This window comes from Ranitomeya imitator, chromosome 6, assembly GCF_032444005.1.
Source record: "Ranitomeya imitator isolate aRanImi1 chromosome 6, aRanImi1.pri, whole genome shotgun sequence".
Lineage (NCBI taxonomy): Eukaryota > Metazoa > Chordata > Amphibia > Anura > Dendrobatidae > Ranitomeya > Ranitomeya imitator.
This window is the reverse complement of record NC_091287.1, coordinates 446,516,660-446,535,803: the sequence shown is the minus strand read 5'-3', so window position 1 is coordinate 446,535,803 and position 19,144 is coordinate 446,516,660. Positions and strand designations below refer to the sequence as shown.

At 41.1% G+C, this 19,144-nt stretch overlaps 1 protein-coding gene across 2 annotated transcripts in view; it reads left to right on the top strand.

The window, feature by feature from the left end:
• ARMC1 (armadillo repeat containing 1) overlaps positions 1–18,264 on the top strand; it is a 39,060-nt gene extending 20,796 nt beyond the window's left edge. Inside the window, exons 5-7 of one of the 2 annotated variants that reach the window (XM_069731414.1) lie at positions 8,493–8,609; positions 9,493–9,567; positions 16,286–18,264. In XM_069731414.1, the coding sequence (XP_069587515.1) occupies positions 8,493–8,609; positions 9,493–9,567; positions 16,286–16,477 (384 nt within the window). In that variant the 3' untranslated portion in view covers positions 16,478–18,264. Of the gene's footprint in view, positions 1–8,492; positions 8,610–9,492; positions 9,638–16,285 lie in introns of both variants that reach the window. The other variant, XM_069731415.1, reaches the window with a different exon arrangement.
• The last annotated feature ends 880 nt before the right edge of the window (positions 18,265–19,144 follow it).

Here is a 19,144-nt window from a genome sequence, read left to right as displayed (position 1 = left end):
AGCACCTCCTGATCCCAGCACCTCCTGATCCCAGCACCTTCTCATCCCAGCACCTCCTCATCCCAGCATCACCCCACCTCTGCCGACACCTTGCCTCCTGTGACCCTGCTCTGCCACCGCCAGCCCTCAGGTAAGATACTGTAAATTCGGACAATAAGACGGACCCCCATCTTATAAAAAAATCTTTTTTTTCTGCAATTTTCACCCCAAATTTGGGGTGCGTCTTATGGTCCGGTGCGTCTTATAGTCCGAAAAATACGGTACTTTTCAATGGAACGGGCTTGCATCGGGAGGATCCAAGTAAAAGAGCCAACCACAGGCTCACACAGGACAAGTAAATCAAAACAAACACATCCAGCCCATGAACGGCAGCGCTGCCCAGGACTCGCATCCAAAGATGATATTTTGATTTTTTTTTCTTTACTAATTGATAGAAGATACAACGCGTTTTCGGATACAGTATTACAGTTGTGGCCAAAAGTATTGACACCCCTGCAATTCTGTCAATTACTCAGTTTCTTCCTGAAAATGATTGCAAACACAAATTCTTTATTATCTTCATTTAATTTGCCTTAAATGAAAAAACACAAAAAGAATTGTCCTAAAGCCAAATTGGATATAATTCCACACCAAACATAAAAAAAGGGATGGACAAAAGTATTGGCACTGTTCGAAAAATCATGTGATGCTTCTCTAATTTGTGCAATTAACAGCACCTGTAACTTACCTGTGGCACCTAACAGGTGTTGGCAATAACTAAATCACACTTGCAACCAGTTGACATGGATTAAAGTTGACTCAACCTCTGTCCTGTGTCCTTGTGTGTACCACATTGAGCATGGAGAAAAGAAAGAAGACCAAAGAACTGTCTGAGGACTACAAGTCCATCTCCAAAGACCTGAATGTTCCTGTGTCTACCATGCGCAGTGTCATCAAGAAGTTTAAAGCCCATGGCACTGTGGCTAACCTCCCTAGATGTGGACGGAAAAGAAAAATTGACAAGAGATTTCCACGCAAGATTGTGCAGATGTTGGATAAAGAACCTCGACTAACATCCAAACAAGTTCAAGCTGCCTTGCAGTCCGAGGGTACAACAGTGTCAACCCGTACTATCCGTCGGCGTCTGAATGAAAAGGGACTGTATGGTAGGAGACCCAGGAAGACCCCACTTCTTACCCCGAGACATAAAAAAGCCAGGCTGGAGTTTGCCAAAACTTACCTGAAAAAGTCTAAAACATTTTGGAAGAATGTTCTCTGGTCAGATGAGACAAACGTAGAGCTTTTTGGGCAAAGGCATCAACATAGAGTTTACAGGAGAAAAAAAAAGGCATTCAAAGAAAAGAACACGGTCCCTACAGTCAAACATGGCGGAGGTTCCCTGATGTTCTGGGGTTGCTTTGCTGCCTCTGGCACTGGACTGCTTGACCGTGTGCATGGCATTATGAAGTCTGAAGACTACCAACAAATTTTGAAGCATAATGTAGGGCCCAGTGTGAGAAAGCTGGGTCTCCCTCAGAGGTCATGGGTCTTCCAGCAGGACAATGACCCAAAACACACTTCAAAAAGCACTAGAAAATGGTTTGAGAGAAAGCACTGGAGACTTCTAAGGTGGCCAGCAATGAGTCCAGACCTGAATCCCATAGAACACGTGTGGAGAGATCTAAAAATGGCAGTTTGGAGAAGGCACCCTTCAAATATCAGGGATCTGGAGCAGTTTGCCAAAGAAGAATGGTCTAAAATTTCAGCAGAGCATTGTAAGAAACTCATTGATGGTTACCGGAAGCGGTTGGTCGCAGTTATTTTGGCTAAAGGTTGTGCAACCAAGTATAAGGCTGAGGGTGCCAATACTTTTGTCTGGCCCATTTTTGGAGTTTTGTGTGAAATGATCAATGTTTTGCTTCATTCTCTTTTGTGTTTTCTCATTTAAGACAAATTAAATGAAGATAATAATACCAAAGAATTTGTGATTGCAATCATTTTCAGGAAGAAACTGAGTATTATCTGACAGAATTGCAGGGGTGTCAATAATTTGGGCCACAACTGTATATCCTTCAGGTATTATAAAATTGTGTTTTTACGATACCTGAAGAAGGATATATACTGTATCCGAAAACCTAATGTGAATTGCATGGCTGTAGTCTTACCCTCTTCGTATGGACATAACTAAAGGTTTAGTATTGATGCGATGGTGGTCTTATGGTCACAGACAGGGGGACCCAGGCAAGTAATTTTATTTGTATTTTCCACATCTGTGATGGTACAGTGGCTTACTTCTCTTTGCACTTTCCTGTTTGCCCCACTTTGTTCCACATTGAAGGCACATCACAAAAGCTTGCACAAAACATGAATGCAAATGACCTCCTGCTGTTGTTTTATAAGAAATCATTAGGCACGTGTCTGCCAGAAGTAGTATCCATCCGTCAAGTATGAGGTCCGTCCGCTTGTTTGAAAAGACTGTCTGGCTCCTCCGGAGTGAGTGCAGAGCATAGCGCTTGTGATCTACGATTTGCTGAAGGGTTGCAACATCTGCTTTGATGCGTTCCGTCAGCATGCATGCAAGGTGTCTGATAAACAGGGAACTAAACACTAACTGCCTAGCAATGAGCGCTGCAGTCAATCACAGCCTAACCAAGGGGAAATGCTTTCCTTATCATATGGAGCAAACAACTCTTGGCTTTCCAGCCATGTCTTATGATTTACAGTTTACTTTATCTACTTCGATTTTCTTATTTTTTTTAACATGTAAGCATTGTACCTTTTAGTCACGAGTGGAGAACACATGTCAAGGTTGTTCTGTGCCTAACCAAGCATCCTTGATGTGATTTAACAGCTTGGCTGCCAGGCCAGAGGACCAGTTGTGTGATTTCAATCAAGCCTCATCCTTCCCAGTTTTATACACTGCACTATGCTTTATAAATCTGACGTTGTCAAGTATTCCGCTTCTTTGCAATACCAAAGATCAGGAAGGGGACTTGGAGTATTGTATTTAAATAGCAAGATTTTTTTTTTTATCTAGACCTCACTAAAGTTTTAAGGAGTCTGTTTCTCGGTGGGGTCAAATAGTTTAAAAACCTGTGAAAATGACAGCCCTGTTTTCTGAGAAATGTTGGAGGTGGGCCTTGTGCTCAGTTTTTAGTTTAGAGTGGAAATCTACAAATACAGTGGCTCACGAAAGTATTGCCGACCACCACCCCCTTGGCATTTTTGTGTTTTGCTACTCCTCAACCTGGAATTTCACTTTTTTTTTTTTTCTTTACAGTTTCTTTATGTAAAGGACATGCCTACAACTGTGAGAATTTGGTTTTCTTTTTATTGTGAAGCAAACAACAAATAGAACGAGATAACTGAAAACTTCAGTGTGCATAACTATTCACCCCCTAAAGTCAGTACTTTGTAGAGCCTCCTTTTGCGGCAATTACAGTTGGAAGTCACTTTGGATACGTCTCTTTGAGCTTTCCACATCTTGCCACTGGAACTTTTGCCCATTCCTCAAGGCAAAACTGCTCCAGCTCTTTCGAGTTAGGTGGTTTCCTCTGGTGAACAGAAATCTTCAAGTCTGACCAAGGATTCTCAGTTAGATTAAGGTCTGGGCTTTGACTAGGCCACTCCAAAACATTTTATGCTTTTCCCCTAAAACCACTTTGAGTGTTGCTGTAACACTGCAGTATGCTTTGTCTTGTTGGAAGGTGAAGCTCCATGCCAATCTCAAATCACTGACAGACTGAAACCTGTTATGCTCAAGAATATCCCTGTATTTTGCACTATCCATTTCTCCTCAACTCGGACCATTTTCCCTCTTTGCTGTCAAAAAACGTCCCCACAAGCATGATGCTACCACCACCACCGTGTCTCACTGTGGGGATGGTGTCCTTGGGGTGCTAAGCTGTGGTGGTTTGGAGCCAGACATAACATTTACATTGGTAAATGAGACCAAAAAGTTAAATTTTGGTCTCATCTGACCACAGCACCTTCCTCCTTACATTTGAGGAGTCTGTCACATGTCTTTTGGCAAACTCAAAACGAGTCTCACAATTTTTGTGTGTAAGTAAAGGCTTTTTTCCACCCTCTGTTCCATAGATGCCACCTCTATGGAGTGTGCGGCTTATTGTGGTCATTTGATCAGATACTCCAGTCTCTGCCTGAGAACTCTGCAGCTCCTTCAGAGTTACCTTTGGTCTCTGTGCTGCCTCTCTGATTAATGCCCTCCTTGCTGGGGCTGAGAGTTTTGGTGGGAGGCCCTCTCTTGACAGGTATGTTGTGGTACCGTGTTCTTTCCATTTGATGATGATGGATGTTCTCTGGGGGATCGTCAGAGATTGGGATATATCAATCTATATATATATAATTGTCTAAGGGTTTTTCCGTCTGTCTGTCTGTCTGTCTGTCCTGGAAATCCCGGCTCTCTGATTGGTCGAGGCCGCCAGTCTGATTGACACTTCTATATTGATCAGTCCTCCTGACACTTCTGTATTGATCAGTCCTCCTGACACTTCTATATTGATCAGTCCTCCTGACACTTCTATATTGATCAGTCCTCCTGACACTTCTATATTGATCAGTCCTCCTGACACTTCTATATTGATCAGTCCTCCTGACACTTCTATATTGATCAGTCCTCCTGACACTTTTATATTGATCAGTCCTCCTGACACTTCTATATTGATCAGTCCTCCTGATACTTCTATATTGATCAGTCCTCCTGACACTTCTATATTGATCAGTCCTCCTGACACTTTTATATTGATCAGTCCTCCTGACACTTCTATATTGATCAGTCCTCCTGACACTTCTATATTGATCAGTCCTCCTGACACTTTTATATTGATCAGTCCTCCTGACACTTCTATATTGATCAGTCCTCCTGATACTTCTATATTGATCAGTCCTCCTGACACTTCTATATTGATCAGTCCTCCTGACACTTCTATATTGATCAGTCCTCCTGACACTTCTGTATTGATCAGTCCTCCTGACACCTCTATATTGATCATTCCTCCTGACACTTCTATATTGATCAGTCCTCCTGACACTTCTATATTGATCATTCCTCCTGACACCTCTATATTGATCAGTCCTCCTGACACCTCTATATTGATCAGTCCTCCTGACTCTTCTATATTGATCAGTCCTCCTGACTCTTCTATATTGATCAGTCCTCCTGACACTTCTATATTGATCAGTCCTCCTGACACTTCTATATTGATCAGTCCTCCTGACACTTCTATATTGATCAGTCCTCCTGACACTTCTATATTGATCAGTCCTCCTGACACTTCTATATTGATCAGTCCTCCTGACACTTCTATATTGATCAGTCCTCCTGACACTTCTATATTGATCAGTCCTCCTGACACTTCTATATTGATCAGTCCTCCTGACCTTCTATATTGATCAGTCCTCCTGACACTTCAATATTGATCAGTCCTCCTGACACTTCAATATTGATCAGTCCTCCTGACACTTCTATATTGATCAGTCCTCCTGACACTTCTATATTGATCAGTCCTCCTGACACTTCTATATTGATCAGTCCTCCTGACACTTCTATATTGATCAGTCCTCCTGACACTTGACGATGATGTCATAAAGGACGTAGATATCCCGCGTCTCTGATTCAGCGACGGGCACAGTATCGACGTAGATGTCATACGCCAGGCCTCGACCAATCAGCAACGGGCACAGCGACGTTGATGTCATAATGGTTGCCATGGCGACGATGATGTCATAAAGGTTGCCTCGATCAATCAGCGACGAACACAGTCTGCCGCGAATTCTGGAATCATCATTGTCCATATATTACAGGGACATGCATATTCTAGAATACCCGATGCGTTAGAATCGGGCCACAGTCTAGTATATATATATCCCAATCTCTGACGATCCCCCAGAGAACCATCAAATCCATCATCATCAAATGGAAAGAACACGGTACCACAACATACCTGTGTGTGTGTATATATGTGTATATATATATATATATATATATATATATATATATATATATATATATATATATATATATATATATATATATATATATAATTTTTTTTTTTATTTTTTTTTTATTTTTTTTTTTATAACCCAACCCTGACTTGTACTTCTCAACAATCTTGTCCCTGACTTGTTTGGAGATCTCCGTGGTCTTCATGGTGTTTGGTCAGTGGTGCCTGTTGCTTATTGGTGTTGCAGCCTCTGTGGCCTTTCAGAAAAGGTAAAGTGTATATACTGACAGACCGTGTGACACTTAGATGGTACACAGGGGGACTTCCTGCCACTAAGTATGTGACTCATGAAGGGAATTGCTTGCACCAGAAATTTTTAAGGGCTTCATAGCAAAAGGGGTGAACACATAAATGTACATGCCAATTCTTAGTTATTTGAACCCATATTTATGTTTAAAAAAAATGTAATGTAATAAAATAGGTAAAAAGCCAAAGTGGGTGAATCCTTTCTCAAGCTACTGTAAGCATGTGTAGGAATAACAACAAATTAATCTCCCTGATGTAATAAAATATATTTATAATAATCATTTATTTATTACAAGAGGAGCCCATCTAGATCAGGGGTGCATAAACTTTTTCAATTTAAGTGCCACATTTTTAAGTTGTACCTCACAATAAAACCAATGTAGGTATTCGTAAAGGTACCTTCACACTAAGCGACGCTGCAGCGATACCGACAGCGATCCGGATCGCTGCAGTGTCGCTGTTTGGTCGCTAGAGAGCTGTCACACAGACCGCTCTCCAGCGACCAACGATGCCGGTAACCAGGGTAAACATCGGGTTACTAAGTGCAGGGCCGCGCTTAGTAACCCGATGTTTACCCTGGATACCATCCTAAAAGTAAAAAAAACAAACGCTACATACTTACCTACCGCTGTCTGTCCCCAGCGCTCTGCTTCTCTGTACTGGCTGTGAACACAGCGGCCGGAAAGCAGAGCGGTGACATCACCGCTCGGCTTTCCGGCCGCTGTGCTCACAGTGAGTGCAGGAAAGCACAGCGCCGAGGGACAGACAGCGGAAGGTAAGTATGAAGTGTTTGTTTTTTTACTTTTAGGATGGTATCCAGGGTAAACATCGGGTTACTAAGCGCGGCCCTGCGCTTAGTAACCCGATGTTTACCCTGGTTACCAGCGAAGACATCGCTGAATCGGTGTCACACACGCCGATTCAGCGATGTCAGCGGGAGAGCCAGCGACCAAAGAAAGTGCTGGCCCTCTAGCCCCGACCAACGACATCACAGCAGGATTCTGATTGCTGCTGGGTGTCAAACTGAACGATATCGCTAGCGAGGACGCTGCAACGTCACGGATCGCTAGCGATATCGTTTAGTGTGAAGGTACCTTAAGACACGTAATGGCGTATTTGCTATATTTACCTAAAAGTAGTGTGGACAATGGGGGCCCAAGCTCCGCATTTAGCACTCCAGAGAACAAGAGTGGAGGTGGTCATGCATAAGTGCTGCGATCTTTATTGTAGTTCATTAAATTATCCCAAGTATACAAAGCGGGAAGGAGTCCTAAAATCTGTCGCCTCATTTTGACCCTGTAAACTGCGACCACCGCCATTAGTGGCTTATCTCCAGCATTCTGTAATGCTGTAGATAAGCCCCCGATGTAACCTGAAAGATGAGAAAAAGAGGTTAGATTATACTCACCCAGGGGCGATTTGGGTCCGATGGGCGTCGCGGTCCGGGTCCGGCGCCTCCCATCTTCATACGATGATGTCCTCTTCCTTGCTTCTGTCGCGGCTAGATTATGCTGTAGATAATCCCCTGATGGCGGTGGCCGCAGTTTATAGCGGCAAAATGAGGTGACAGATTCCCTTTAAGAGGAGCTATCAACTGGTTTTTGATGTCCTTATCTGAGAGCAGCATACTGTTTTATCAGAGACCCTGATTCCAGCGATATATTACTTACTGGGCTGCTTACTGTAGTTTTAATAAACTGTTCTATCAGTTGCAGCTAGTCCTCACACTGATGAGCGTCTGCTGTGTAGTCCTCCATACTTTTGAGCTCTGGTTATCATTCCTCTTCCACTGATTGGCAGCTTTCTGTGCATGCACCGTTTAGACAGAAATCTGCCAGTCTGTGATTGGGCGTTACACCAAGCTCATGATTGAAAAAACTAGTAGAGCTACAGCTGATCAGTGATTTTTATCTAGACCATAGCAAAAAGCCCAGTAAGTGACAATTCGCTGAAATCTGGGTCTCTGTCTGTATTTTACATTGTGAGTCAAAAATCCAGTGACAGGTAAGATGCCGAAAATGGTGGTGGCTGGACAAAAAGGCATCATGTGGTCTGGTCCTGTGGCGTTGATCATGCTCTCTTTGTGCATTTTAGTTCTTTGTGTTAACTTTTACTCCATTAATTTTCTCTATATTTGTGTGTGTGTATATATATATATATATATATATATATATATACGGTGTATATATATATATATATCTCCTTTTATCAGTTGGTTAAAAAAAATGTTGTCTCTCTCCTCAGTCCCGTAGGAGTCTCTGTGAAGACGCCCTCCTGAAAATCAAAGGCGTCATTAGCTTTACATTTCAAATGGCGGTACAAAGATGCGTTGTCCGTATTCGGTCTGACTTGAAAGCAGAGGTAAGATGTTATTCAGGATGGAGGCAGACTTGGGCTTCTGGACTACTTTTTTCAACGGCATTTAGAAACCTATTTTCTCTATTCCTTAACAAATGCCATAAGATGGCACACAATAGAATCAAGTCCACTTTTCTTGATTACAGATTATTCTTCCCCGATGATGACAATGGCTAGTCTCCCTATCCATGTTGCTTCGCACATGTGTGCATGGGTGGCGCTTTCTACAACACTTTCCTTCTGGACTGGAGTATCTATAAAATTCACTATCATGAAGGGAACCTGTGAAAAGCTTTTTGCGTTGATCTGTCTTTAGAGAACAGTTGGGGGGACCTCGATACATGTTGGGTAGCTCCACCGGACCCCTGATTCTTGTAGCCAGCAATCGGGGCTCACGCCATGGACCCAGGACACGGCCTTTCTGCAATGGGTCTTGGCTACTAATCGCATATGACCTGTAATGGCCTCATGGCTTCAGAGAGGGCAAGTTGTCTATGAAATGCCCGTTTCAGGATGCGCCATATTGGCACTTTTGCCATGTGTATTGAGCGCTGGTCCAGCTTTGATGGCATTTTATTCAGATGCTTTGATCTAAAAGGAATCACTTGGCCTCTAACATGATGGCCCGTCAGAAGTACTCGATCTTTCACCACAAATGTCCTGTATGTTTGAAAATGATGGAACATTATGTAATGGGATCGGTCATTCTGCAACTTGTCTTACAAATGAGCAAATGTATTATAGAATATTACCTATCAGCTCACTGATAGATATCCATTCATGTCCCCGTGCACATGCATATAGACTGGAGATCTAAGGAAACAGATGTATGGCGCCTGTGTTATCCACGTGTATTGACTAAATAATAATTTTTTTTTTATTTTAGGCTTTAGCGACAGCAATAGCTTCTACCAAAGTGATGAAAGCGCAGCAAGTCGTAAAGGGAGAAGCTGGAGAAGAGGTTGGTCACATTCTCACTGAGCCGTCTATGCCTGGTTCAGGTTTTAACAGACGTTCACTCTTTTTACCAGGTGGTAAAATTGTAGATGACTTTTTATTGTCACATCATGTAGTTTTACCCCATTCCTGACATATAACATACTCTACAACAACGTCATATCTCGGGTCTGTGTATTTGATGAAGACTTAGAAGCTTCACCTTTTCCGGCTGTGCTACGTGAGAAAACAAATTTGACTAAAAATTGAAACTCTAGAATTGTACTTTTTTTTTTTTTTTTTGCCTGAAATAAGCCAAAAAATATAGAAAAAATCAATTAAACAATCATATCTACCCCAAATTGGTAATAAAAAGAAATGTCAGCAATGCAAAAATCAAGTTCTCACACAGCTCCAAAATGACGACACAAGCAAAACATTATTTTTTTTTGTATGAATTTCTGCATTTTTTTTCACCACTTACATAATATTTAAAAAAAAAAAAAAAAAAAAAAAAAAACGTAATGAACTTAGGTATTGCCGTAACTGATCCTGTTTAGTAAGTCATATTTACCATACAATGAATACCGTGAACGCAAACCTGAAAAATCAATTGCGGAATTGCATTTTTTTTTTTGTTTTATCACAATTTAAAAATGTAAATGTAAATGTAAAATCATCCTTAAAACCCATCCTGCGCGATAATATAGGTGAATTTAATGAAAATGTAGAATCCCTGTGGGTGGAGATAAGGGGAGGGGGAAAAAATAATAAATTACTGATAGGGGTTTGTTATAAATCTCCAAAAATAATGGAAGCAATGGAGAATATCCTCGTAAAGCAAATAGATGAAGCTGCGACTCAAGGAGAAGTCATTATTATGGGGGACTTCAACTACCCTGAAATAGATTGGGGAACAGAAACCTGCAGTTCCAGCAAAGGTAATCGGTTTTTGACAATTATGAGAGACAATTACCTTTCACAACTGGTTCAGGACCCAACAAGAAGGGGGGCACTGCTAGACCTAATATTAACCAACAGGCCAGACCGCATATCAAATATAAGGGTTGGGGGTTACTTGGGAAATAGCGATCACAAAATAATAAGTTTTCATGTATCCTTTAAAAAGATGTGTAGTAGAGGGGTTACAAGGACACTAAACTTCAGGAGGGCAAATTTCCAACGGATGAGAGAGGATCTTGGTGCAATTAACTGGGACGATATCCTGAGACACAAAAATACACAGAGAAAATGGGAGACGTTTATTAGCATCCTGGATAGGACCTGTGCACAGTATATACCGTATGGGAATAAACATATTAGAAATAGGAGGAAACCAATATGGCTAAATAGAGCTGTAAGGGGCGCAATAAGGGACAAAAAGAAAGCATTTAGAGAATTAAAGGAAGTAGGTAGTGAGGAGGCATTAAATAAATACAGAAAATTAAATAAATTCTGTAAAAAGCAAATCAAGGCAGCAAAGATTGAGACAGAGAGACTCATTGCCAGAGAGAGTAAAAATAATCCTAAAATATTCTTTAACTACATAAATAGTAAGAAACTAAAAAATGATAGTGTTGGCCCCCTTAAAAATAGTCTGGGTGAGATGGTGGATGAGGATGAGGAAAAAGCCAATATGCTAAATGACTTTTTTTCATCAGTATTTACACAAGAAAATCCCATGGCAGACAAAATGTCTAGTGATAAAAATTCCCAATTAAATGTCACCTGCTTAACCCAGCAGGAAGTGCGGCGGCGTCTAAAAATCACTAAAATTGACAAATCTCCGGGCCCGGATGGGATACACCCTCGAGTACTGCAGGAATTAAGTACAGTCATTGATAGACCATTATTTTTAATCTTTAAAGACTCCATAATAACAGGGTCTGTGCCACAGGACTGGCGTATAGCAAATGTGGTGCCAATATTCAAAAAGGGAACAAAAACTGAACTCGGAAACTATAGGCCAGTAAGCTTAACCTCTACTGTGGGTAAAATCCTGGAAGGCATTCTAAGGGACGCTATACTGGAGTATCTGAAGAGGAATAACCTCATGACCCAGTATCAGCACGGGTTTACTAGGGACCGTTCATGTCAGACTAATTTGATCAGTTTCTATGAAGAGGTAAGTTCCGGATTGGACCAAGGGAACCCAGTGGATGTAGTGTATATGGACTTTTCAAAAGCTTTTGATACGGTGCCACACAAAAGGTTGATACATAAAATGAGAATAATGGGGATAGGGGAAAATATGTGCAAGTGGGTTGAGAGCTGGCTCAGGGATAGGAAACAAAGGGTGGTTATTAATGGAGCACACTCGGACTGGGTAGCGGTTAGCAGTGGGGTACCACAGGGGTCAGTATTGGGCCCTCTTCTTTTTAACATATTTATTAATGACCTTGTAGGGGGCATTCAGAGTAGAATTTCAATATTTGCAGATGACACTAAACTCTGCAGGGTAATCAATACAGAGGAGGACAATTTTATATTACAGGATGATTTATGTAAACTAGAAGCTTGGGCTGATAAATGGCAAATGAGCTTTAATGGGGATAAATGTAAGGTCATGCACTTGGGTAGAAGTAATAAGATGTATAATTATGTGCTTAATTCTAAAACTCTGGGAAAAACCGTCAATGAAAAAGACCTGGGTGTATGGGTGGATGACAAACTTAAATTCAGTGGCCAGTGTCAGGCAGCTGCTACAAAGGCAAATAAAATAATGGGATGCATTAAAAGAGGCATAGATGCTCATGAGGAGAACATAATTTTACCTCTATACAAGTCACTAGTTCGACCACACTTAGAATACTGTGCACAGTTCTGGTCTCCGGTGTATAAGAAAGACATAGCTGAACTGGAGCGGGTGCAGAGAAGAGCGACCAAGGTTATTAGAGGACTGGGGGGTCTGCAATACCAAGATAGGTTATTACACTTGGGGCTATTTAGTTTGGAAAAACGAAGACTAAGGGGTGATCTCATTTTAATGTATAAATATATGAGGGGACAGTACAAAGACCTTTCTGATGATCTTTTTAATCATAGACCTGAAACAGGGACAAGGGGGCATCCTCTGCGGTTGGAGGAAAAAAGGTTTAAGCATAATAACAGACACAGATTCTTTACTGTAAGAGCAGTGAGACTATGGAACTCTCTGCCGTGTGATGTTGTAATGAGTGATTCATTACTTAAATTTAAGAGGGGACTGGATACCTTTCTGGAAAAGTATAATGTTACAGGGTATATACACTAGATTCCTTGATAGGGCGTTGATCCAGGGAACTAGTCTGATTGCCGTATGTGGAGTCGGGAAGGAATTTTTTTCCCCAATGTGGAGCTTACTCTTTGCACATGGGGTTTTTTTGCCTTCCTCTGGATCAACATGTTAGGGCATGTTAGGTTAGGCTATGGGTTGAACTAGATGGACATATAGTCTTCCTTCAACCTTAATAACTATACTATACTAATTTCACCCCACCTGGAATTTTTTTTTCCCCTTTTTCAGTTTATTAAATAGTAAAAGGAATGGTGCCTTTCAAAACTGCACCTCTTTGCCCAAAAAACAAGCCCTTCATATATCTGTCGATGGAAAAGTGAAAAGTTATAGTCCTTGGAAGAAACAAAATGCAAAAGATGGAAAAAAGGCCGTGTCTAAAAGGGGGTTAATATAGTGGTGGGTCTAAGCATTAGGCCTTATTCACATATGAGAAAATCTGGGTGAGTTTCTGGAAAGTTTTATCAGCTTTTCATGAATTTGTCATCCAAGTTTAATCAGAGCTGAATCTGATTTTCACCAGTTTTTTTTTGTAACAAAAATTTGCTCCCCCTTGGCTTATCTAACAGTTTGTGAAAAACGCTTGGATGGCTTGGGAGTGCAGTTTGCTTATTTTTCACGGACCCATAAACCTGCATTGCGTAGTTTAATCCCACACTTGGGTTAATATCGGACATGTCTCTACAATTATGAACGGACCACTCAGTCTACAGAAAATCGCTGACGTGAACAGCCCCATAGACTATCGGGTACGAGTGCTATACGTGAACAACACAGACGGTGCTCCTACCCGAAAAACCAATGTGTACATGAGCCCTTAGTGTCCGAATAGTGACTCTGGAGCCCTTCCGCCTTTTTTCCAGCAAAGGCTCACATGTTCGTAAAAAGGCTTCATAAACACATAATTCAATGTGGCACTAAACACTGTGCATTTAAAAGTGAGGGGTAGAGATAGTTGGCATTAGCCAATAGACTTGCATACGTTCTTCCACGCTCCGTATAATTCCTCACTATTGATGGCGCAAGGAAAAAACGAAAAGTTTGATAACAATCAGGGCTGTTGGGTCATTAAGCGAACTTCCCAACTCCTTAATTTTTCCATCTTTCATAAATGGTAGTAAAATACAGTCAGGCTTTTTCAGGCTGATTTGTCTGTAGGCATGCCCAGCAGTGACCGTCCGCCTGTGGTCTTTAGCGGAGGACTCCACTACTGAGCATGTGCAGCAGAGTCAGACATTTTAACCATAAAGGGCATTGGAGCAGCAAAGAGGTGGGTAATATAGAGCACCCTGGTATTTTTTTTTTTTTTTTAATAAATATTCAATTGGATTGAACAATATAAAATATACGATTGAAATGAAAATTACTTGGTTACAGAATATAATGTATAATTTTTTTTTTATGTCTTAGTCTGTACGTATTATTATTGACTTTAAAAAAAAAAAAAAAAACTCATTTGAAGATGGTTTACGTACAAAATACACATATATATTACAGTGAATTAACGCGCAGTGTTGGACTGGTACAGAAAGGAGAGGACTCTGCCGTTGCGAGCTTAGTCTGCAGTGTAATGGGAAGGAGACAGCAGGGCTGAGTGTTGAAGCCACCCCAATTGTAGTTAGATGGCAGAGGGGCTATTGCTGGCCACTAGGGTTGAGCGACCTTGACTTTTTTAGGGTCGAGTCGGGTTTCGCGAAACCCGACTATCTCAAAAGTCGAGTCGAGTGAAATCGGCCGATTATGGCGAAAAGTCGAGGATCGACCGAAACACGAAACCCAATGCAAAGTCAATGGCGACTTTTGAAAATTAATGATCCGTTTCGCTCAACCCTACTGGCCACTCGCTACACAGGAGACAGGGCGGAGAACTGCCTGTCAGCATTCAGACAATGCTGGTTCCCGGAAGTGAGTGCTGTCAATCAGAGGAAGGGCCCCAATATGCCAATGAGGGGAGTGATGGTACACCAAACTCTAGGACACACCAAGTAGTCCATCAGCCTATTTAAAATGTGTTTTGGGGTTGATGGACTCCCTTTAAGGATGGATGGTCTGGAGAGGGCGTTTTTTTCGGGAGCGGAGGATACTGCAATAATCAAGGCTGGGTAGATATGAGGGCAAGTCCTAACACTATAGTTCATTCGGGGGTTAAGGAAAGGACAGATTTTGGAAATATTTTTGAGTCAAAGGTGGCGGGTGCATTTCTAATGACTTTGCATTCATACAAAATTGTCTCCGAGTCCAACTTCACAGCCTGGAACATGTTAGGGCTCCATCACTTCCGTAACTGATGCGCCTTACATTAACGATGCATGGTTGTTAATCAGAACTTGGAAATGTATTTTGAAATACATTTGTATTTTGAGTTTTTTTCTAACCATTTATGGCTAATACTGCAGTAAGCGCTAAAAAAATGATGTTTCTTGTTGTTTTTGGAACACCCAGAGGAATAAATGGAGAGGGACTAGTATTCATGGCCACCTCTTTTACAACGGCAGCGTCACCGACGGGTTGTGTGATTTCTGTTCTGCAGATGGCTGTGGGTCCCTGAAGGTGGGACCTGCATCTGTCAGACATTTACAGCATATACACAGGATATACCTTTTAAATGTCTAATGGGATTAACCCTTTAGTTTCTGCCTAACTTTTTCTTTAATTTAATACGCGATTATGCTTTGGGTGGCAGACCTGAGTCATCTGATCTATACTGGTAGGGATAGGTATCTATACTGGTAGGGATAGGTATCTATACTGGTAGGGATAGGTATCTATACTGGTAGGGATAGGTATCTATACTGGTAGGGATAGGTATCTATACTGGTAGGGATAGATATCTATACTGGTAGGGATAGGTATCTATACTGGTAGGGATAGGTATCTATACTGGTAGGGATAGGTATCTATACTGGTAGGGATAGGTATCTATACTGGTAGGGATAGGTATCCATACTGGTAGGGATAGGTATCTATACTGGTAGGGATAGGTATCTATACTGGTAGGGATAGATATCTATACTGGTAGGGATAGGTATCTATACTGGTAGGGATAGGTATCTATACTGGTAGGGATAGGTATCTATACTGGTAGGGATAGGTATCTATACTGGTAGGGATAGATATCTATACTGGTAGGGATAGGTATCTATACTGGTAGGGATAGGTATCTATACTGGTAGGGATAGGTATCTATACTGGTAGGGATAGGTATCTATACTGGTAGGGATAGGTATCCATACTGGTAGGGATAGGTATCTATACTGGTAGGGATAGGTAGCCCGAGCAGCTACTCTGCCAGGATGAAATCTGAAATGGCATTAGAAAAGGAAAAAAAAGCAGCTCGGCCCCATCTCAAGCTATTGATTCATGTCTTTAGGTTTAATACGTTCATTAATTGGCTTAACGAGTAGGTTTCTGCTTTTCTTTGATTTTTAATATTGTTATGAGATTATTAATGATTTCAAGTTCTTTACAGTTGCTGGTGCCATTTCAAGACACTCCTGTGGATGTGGAGCAGAACATCGATTTACCCGATTACCTACCTGAAGATGAAAGCCCCATGAAGGAGCAGGATAAAGCGGTGTCTCGTGTTGGGGCACACCAAGATGGCGGGAGCAGTTGGCTCAGCACTGCAGCAAACTTTTTATCACGGTCCTTTTACTGGTGACATGGGCTTAGGGACTAAAGACTGCCAGACAGTTCGAAGAAATCTTTTCAATCATCCCAGTGAAGTGCAATTTGCAATAAAATACTACACACACAAAAAAAAACCCAAGTTCTAGCTCTCGCAACTTCCGCTGTGTTTTACGTTGTACGATAGCCGAGCTCGTAACGCAGCATGGCGGACAAAGGCCACCAGGACGTGTTGCTTCATTTATTGCGTGTTGCCTCACTTTGTAAATGGGTCCACCCTTTGCTATTGCACTGTCATGTTCTAAGCCAAATAATTGTGATAGTGAGCACTCTGATATTGAGCCTTAAGGTCACCGGTGTGTTGTAATACACAGGAAGCGTCTCTTCACCTCGATACTCAGGACCGTCCGTTCTTATTCTGGTTAGGTATTAGTGCATGAGCGCCTTTTTAAGAAAAGTTTTCTTTCTCTTGCCTTATTTTATGGAAGGATTTGTTTCTGTGACATCTGCTACTGTTCACAGCGACGCAATCTCATTGTGTTTTTTTTTTTTTTTTCCTGCCAAAAACTTCCTAGATCTGAGAGTCTTTATGCCTTGTATATGAGAGTTTTGAATTCTGCGCAGGTCCAAACTATTAGCGGGCAACAGTGCTAGAGATATGGGCCACGACGAGCTTATAGATGTAATAAAATCCACATATTCTCCGAGTATAATCCAGTCCTGCTGAGAGCAAATTAATACAACAGGAGCCGTGAATATGCAATGTTTTATCCACAATGATCTAGACTCCGAGAATTAACCTAAGGTCTAATGTTAGAAATACGAACCACTATTGAAAAAAAACAAAACATGAGTTCAAGATCTGCTGCCTGCTATATACCAAGGTGCCATTTTTAGAGACCCTGAATAAGAAGTACACCCGTTTTTATCCCCCGTCTTTGATGGAGGTTTTTTTATATGTGCAAATGTTTGTATTGAGAAGGTGGGGTGAAACGTATGCTTTACATGTCCAGATGAAACGATGTGATTGTGTCATGGGCTTTTTTTTTTTTCTTGTTGCGATGGACCAGGAGTTGAGTCGCACAATTTGATTCTGAAAGTTTTGTCCTACGGTTATTCTATCGTCGCAACGTCATTGCTTGTGTGACGTAATGTTGTAACTATAGAAAAGAGTTTTGGGAAAAGAAAGAGTTTTACAAATGGCGGCTTTGTCAGGTGAAATCCGCCTGAAGAAGTGATAGAAATGCTAAGAAGAATGAACATTGCTCCGTCTTGTTACTTCTTTTAGAGCTTGAGGCTTCGCTCGCCCTAAAGTGACTAAAAGAAGAGACCTGACCATTCTTCAGGCGGCTTCTGTTTAGCAGCTGGCGCTATTTTCTGTATGAAATGTTTTTTAAGAAAAGGCGGTGGCAGAGCGAACGCAGCAGACGTCAGACGCCGGCGTCTTCCTAAAAGGGGCTACTGCTTCAAAAATGATGCAGGTACGGCGGTGTCTATAAGCTGGGGTGTGCACCTACCTGAAAAGAGAAGGCCAAGCAAAATATTCTGTGATGGAGACCTGGTGCAGTGTAATCTTTGATAGTGGACCACCATTGATTTCTAGAATGAAGAGGCTTGATGTAGAGCACTACTCATTGATTTTTAAAAATCCAACTTAATGACCAATGTGATCTTCTGTCTCTGGGAGATGATGATATTGCCTGGGTTTTCTCGGATGAGGCACTGTTACGCTTTCCTAGCATGACTGTTTTGGTAATTAGCCAGTAAAATAAGTAAACGTATTCCCAATAAAATGACAATATTGGAGCATCTTTTCTTAAACTTTGCACTGTGTTCGTTTTGTCATATTCCCAGTAGGAATAAATCGGGAACAGCGATTGGGTGCCACCATTGCAACCAGTGATGAGAATGTCAGCGTTTATGGATAACCCCCATCCCAATAGGCAGATGTATACTACTTCAGGAGGAATAGCAGTAAGTCCTAAGAGGAAGCTTGAAAATTGTCATCCCATGGTTAATACTAACTCCTAAAAGGACCTATAAGGAGAATGGATAGAGCCACTAAAAGAGGACCTGTCATTAGATTTCACAGTACAAGCTGCATACATTAAATAAGTACTCCCACTCACATTTTCTTCATTGTGTCTGTCAATGTAATATGAGTGTATTAATATATAAAAAAAAAATTATATATATGACAGCTTGCAGCTTGCATGTGTTCACATTGGGAGTGCTGGTTGGTTTTATTTTTTTTTTTATTTTTTTTTTTTTTATTTTTTTCTTTATATATATATATATATATATATATATATATATATATATATATATATATATATATATATACATATACATATACATATACATATACATATACATATACATATACATATACATATACATATACATATACATATACACATATACATATACATTCCCCTACCGCCGTTCACTACATTACATTTAAACAAAAATGTTCTCCTTCAAAACAATTTCTCGGCCATGTTAGAATGACTGTATTAACTTTAAGAAAATGCAATCTCTCTTCATCCATCAAGCCTGATTGACAGATCCTCAGTGTCCCTCCTCCTTCTTGCTGCTGAGATCTCACCTTGCTCAGTACAAGTTGCAGCTGTTAGGCCAGGTGTGCGTAGACTGAATACATTTTGACAAATAAATTCTCACTCTTAAGCTGGCCTCCTAA